The following is a 4,971-nucleotide window of genomic DNA, read 5'->3' on the forward strand; positions in this document are numbered from 1 at the left end:
GCAGCAGGCTGCTGGGTTATGGTTTGGGGTTTGTTTTTGAACCAAGGAATACTCCAATTTAAATTCACAGTATATTAAAGTCTCCTGTTTATTTTGGTGGTGGACAAAGGAGGTAGAGAGCTTATGTAAGGGAATAAGAGCTTAAACAGCAATTCTCATCTCCTTTTACCTGCTGCTGAAAGCTTACTTTTCAGTAGCTGCTAGTGGTTTTATTAAGTTAGTACAAACTAAGTATTATCTGCTTTTTTATACATAGGTTTTAATTTAGATGTATTATGGCACCTAAATTAAGTTACCTTACCTATTTTTCAAAACAAATTAAATTAAATTTTTGTGGCCTATACGTTGCCACATTAAGAGGAGTAATACAAAGGGGAGTTGTCTTGAAGAGGCAAAAAACTCCTAAGCAATATTTGTATTTGCTGTAGTCAGAAAAAAAACGAAGAATACCCAATTTCTGATAGAATGGGGGTTTCCCTACTCAAAATTCTTATGAAAGTAACAGAAAAATTGATTTAATATGTTTCCAGTATCTCTGATAATGAGTAATGAATTTAAGCTTTTAACATTGATAATATTTTATTTTTGAATGTCATCTGATGCTGTGAATTTCATTCTCTCTTTTTATGAGTTCTAGTGATTGCCCACCTGAGTAGTCCCATGTATTTCCATGTCATTTGTAAATGAAGCAATTTCTTGTGGCATCTCATAGATGACTGTGTTCTTGAAAAAACATGGTGTATGTGTTAAGCAAAAATCAGAAAAATCTGTGGAGAAGAAAAGTTCTATGTCTTAGTCTGGCTCATTGATTAGAATCTCTGTTTATGATAGATACTGTATTATTAGCAGTGAATTATTAAGTACCAGATGTAATTTAGAAGTTGTCTGCAAAGTTGCCATTCAGTAAAGGAGAATTTGGGTAATAAATGAGATTTGATGGAGGCTCGTACCTGTTGTCATTATAGTGTAAGAGTTCTATTGTCATCACATTACAAAGGTTCCATATTGCTAGTTTCATACCTCCTTGGTGTTTTCTGTAGGCAGCTCCTCTAGGCACTGACTCTTCCTTGTCCTTACAGCAGCCAACTGACTCCAGTTCCCCCTCAGCCAACCAATCCACTCTTTTATAACACTCTTCTTATTGGCTACAGGTGTGGCCTGTTAAAATCAGGCCTGTTCCTTATATTTAATAATTAACCCAGCTGCAACTCTTTAGGGGGTAAGATTACTTTCTATACTACCTTTATTTACTTATGTTCTATCCCCCTACACATACCTAAATTTGATACTGATCTCTCACAGAATTTTAAAATTCCATTTTTTTTCTGGGGGCTGCTCTGTTAATCTTTCCACCTGGTCACATATAATCAAGAGGCTTACTTTTTGCAATGAAATATCTGAACACTATGGAAGAAATTTTGATCCTGACTTTTTAAATTATCTGTCATGTCAGAAAGGTGATATGAGATGCTAGAATAGGGACAATTCTTATTCATGGAATGTCTTACTATAGTGTATTAAACCTGCAGGCAGCATAAGAGGAGAAGCTTCTGCCTTGTGCCTGTGTGTTATTAGAGATGTTGGGGTTTTTTTCCATTTACAGGGAATAATCTGAATGATACTTCAGTAATGCTTGAGCCAATATAAGGCCTTAAAGCTGCTGAAAGGGAGAGTTCTTGCTTTGGTTCTTTTGTAGCCAATTGTAGTGCTCAAAAGGCTTTTTTGTCAGCTGGTTTTGCTCCATAATCCAGCAGCAAATAATCTGCTTTTTAAAAAATTACTTGCTTTCTTGGTTTTCTCCTGTAGTTGTTTGGGTTCAAATAGGAAGTTAATATAAATATCAGCAAGAGTAAAGGCTTCACTTCAACTGTACCTTGTACTTTTTGACATCTTACTTGTTAAATTGTTTTGACAAATCTTGTGGAACCACACTTCTAGACAACTTGCTGCATGACCAAGTGAAACATGATTTTTAGGCTTGGTTGGCAGGAGTTATGAACTCTTCTGAGAAAAAAATCACAAGTATTTCTTCCAAAAATCCTGTTAACCACTGCATACTTTTTTTGCCAAGTTTCCTTGCTTTCTTACACAATGAGAAGTACCCTCAAAGAAATATGCTAGCAGAAAGGAGGAATAAGCAAAAAAGAAGATTAATCTATGAAAATGAATTAGAGAAATGTATTTATGGAAATTTTTTCTCTTGTCCTTCAAGATAGAACATGTCTGTATATATCAGTTTCAGTAGGCAGGATGAATATTCAAATTCTTCAGAGGAAGGAAGTGTTACTTAAAACTCCCTTGAAATACCATGTGCTAAAATTTCAAGTGGTACTATGAAGCAATTTTGATATCTTGATCTTGCTGTCTCTTTCTTCCAAGATTGGCTGCTCCCACTTTGCTTTGATTGATGTACCAGGTCAGTGAACTTTCATCATGGAAGAGAAAATTTAATTTTGTCTTATTATGCTACTAATATTTGACTTCACTGAAACAGGTCCAACCAGGAGTGCTTTGAAGAAGCTTATCTTCCAACTCTGCAAACACTGTTAAATGCTCCTGCAACATCACCTTTGGCTGAAGTAGATGTCAGTAATGTTTCTGAACTGTTAGTGGATCTGACCAGACCAAGTGGACTGAAATGTCAGTCCAAGAAGTCTCAGGACTATCAGGTACAATGTATTAAACTGTCGGAAAGTAGCACTTGTGTCAGATTAAGAACTACTCCCCCTTAGTTTACTGCTACCTGTCAGGGCCTCTGTGGGATTCCTAGTGTCAGCAGTTGGATTAAAGGAGTGCCTGTTCAGGTAATGAAGTCTTTTAGCTTGACACTTTCTTGCCCCTTTTCCTTCCCTTTTCTTCCCCCCCATCCCAAATTTCCCATCCCTCTTACAATTAAAAAATGTTAGTAGGAACTTGCACATGGCTAATTGTTTATGTTGTGGAAGATATTTATAAAAATCAGTTGGTGAATGTACTGAAAATAGTGCATTTTAGGAAGATGTTTGCTGTGTAAAATTAGCCAACTGTTTAAATCAGATTGTTCTCACTGTTGTCTCTTGTAAATAGTTCCCAGCAAAATTTCTGATACCTAATTTCTTTCCTTTACAGGAGTTAACAGTGCATGATACTTTAGCCATGAAAATTTGCAATGAAATCCTGGCAGACCCAACTGCACCAGATGTCCGTATTTATGCAAAAGCTTTAAATTTTCTAGAACTCAGTAGTTCTTCTACAGAGAATCTGCTGGTGCTGCTCGATGAGATTCAAGAGGTAGTACATAAAAAGCATGGTTCTTACTTTCTTAATCATTAGTAGTCTAATATTCTGATACCCCTAAAAATGGGCCTTTTGTTTACTTTGACCGTATGACTGGAATTTATCTTCTAAACAGTTTTGAAAATTAATTTTTGAATAATTTATTATAATCTGAGCTGGTATCACTGCATAAACCATAGACAGTATAAGCAGCTTGAAACAGTGTGCCTGACTTGATACATTGCAGTACAGTAAGTTCTTTTGTTAACTGTGGTGTAGTTATTATTTTTAAGTTAAAATAAATTTCAGTATTAAGTCTTGCAGTTTTGCAACTTATCTTTAGTTAATTATTAACGGCTGAAATTTTACACCTAAACTTATGGTATAATGGGAAGATCATTAGGCAACATGCAAAGGATGCTTGATTTAAGATGAAGTAGGAAAGGATTACAACAGTTTTACTTTGGTGCTTTTATTATTATGGAAAAAATTGAAATTTGGAAGTGTGGCACATGAACACAATGGTATATAGAAATGTTGGTAAGAATACTGAATCCATGATGGGCATATCATCCAGTGATAGCTGTACTCTGTCTCCAGTTGGTTTAATTTTTTTCAGGTTTTCTTTAAAACAAATTATGAAAAAAATATTATATTTTAGTGCTTAGTATTGATGGAGAAAGCTTTTCTTCTTTTAGCTTGACTGGTCACTTTCATATCACATAATGTATCCTTTGTGTAGTAATTTAACCTAATTCTATTAGTAAGCAAATTTTATAGATAAAAGACATAGTTGTAAATTTAAGCAGCATTTAACATGAAATGTCTGCTCTCCAGAAAGTGGAAGATAAACCTTGTCAAAGAGCTATTGAGAAACTCCATATGAAACTAACCAAGGATCCTAATGTGGGCAAAAGCCACTCTGGAAGAACTGAGGAAACAGGTGTGTCTGAAAAGACACAGGAAAGAGACATCACATTGTCTGAAAATACTGTTCACAATGAAGAAGGTAATTCAGGAGGGGTGTAGCATGTGTACAATTCAATGAATTGTTTAGATGTTTCGAAAATAAGAAGTAATGGGACTTGGGAGGCAATTCCAGCTACTCCCCATATCACTTATGCTCCAGCCCCTTCCCCAGCTCCACTGCCCTTCTCCAGACTCACTCCAGCAGCTCAATGTCTGTCTTGCAGTGAGAGGCCCAGAACTGACCAGGGGGAGGGTTTGAGGCCTCATCAGTGCTGAGTAAAGGGGAATGGTTACTGCCCTGGACCTGCTGGCCACAAAGTCTCTGGTGCCAGCCAGGATGCCACTGCTGGCTCATGCTCAGCTCACAGACATTCAGCTCTTGGAGCTGCTCCCTTATCAGTGTCCTCAAATGGAAAACCACTGTTCCCATGCTCATGATCCTCTGATTCAGGGGACTGGGCAGCCTGAGCTCCATCAGTAATATTAAAGAATCCAGCAAATCAAGCACTGAATGGCTCTGCTTTTTTCTCTAGTCCTGCTAGTCAGGTGACTAGCCATCTTCAGCAAGTGTTCATCCAGTGTTTTGTTTGGATTTTCTCCTGCTTTTACTGTACTTTTGAAAGTCCTTCTTTATTGTCTCACAAAACACTGACCAGGTTCAGCTGTAATTGAACTTTGGCCTTTGGTGCCTTCTCCTCAGGTGTATGAACCACAACTCTGTCAGCTCCCTGCAAAGCCTGACCTGCT

General features: G+C 37.0%; 1 protein-coding gene across 1 annotated transcript in view; it reads left to right on the plus strand.

Moving 5' to 3' along the window:
- The window catches only part of NCAPG (non-SMC condensin I complex subunit G), a 24,474-nt gene that overhangs the window by 17,387 nt on the left and 2,116 nt on the right, over positions 1 to 4,971 (plus strand). The window contains exons 16-18 of the mRNA XM_031055456.1: positions 2,495 to 2,669; positions 3,109 to 3,270; positions 4,093 to 4,264. Coding sequence (XP_030911316.1) covers positions 2,495 to 2,669; positions 3,109 to 3,270; positions 4,093 to 4,264 — 509 coding nt within the window. The remainder of the gene's footprint in view (positions 1 to 2,494; positions 2,670 to 3,108; positions 3,271 to 4,092; positions 4,265 to 4,971) is intronic.

The sequence above is a fragment of the Geospiza fortis genome, unplaced genomic scaffold (assembly GCF_000277835.1).
Source record: "Geospiza fortis unplaced genomic scaffold, GeoFor_1.0 scaffold40, whole genome shotgun sequence".
In the NCBI taxonomy this organism is placed as follows: domain Eukaryota; kingdom Metazoa; phylum Chordata; class Aves; order Passeriformes; family Thraupidae; genus Geospiza; species Geospiza fortis.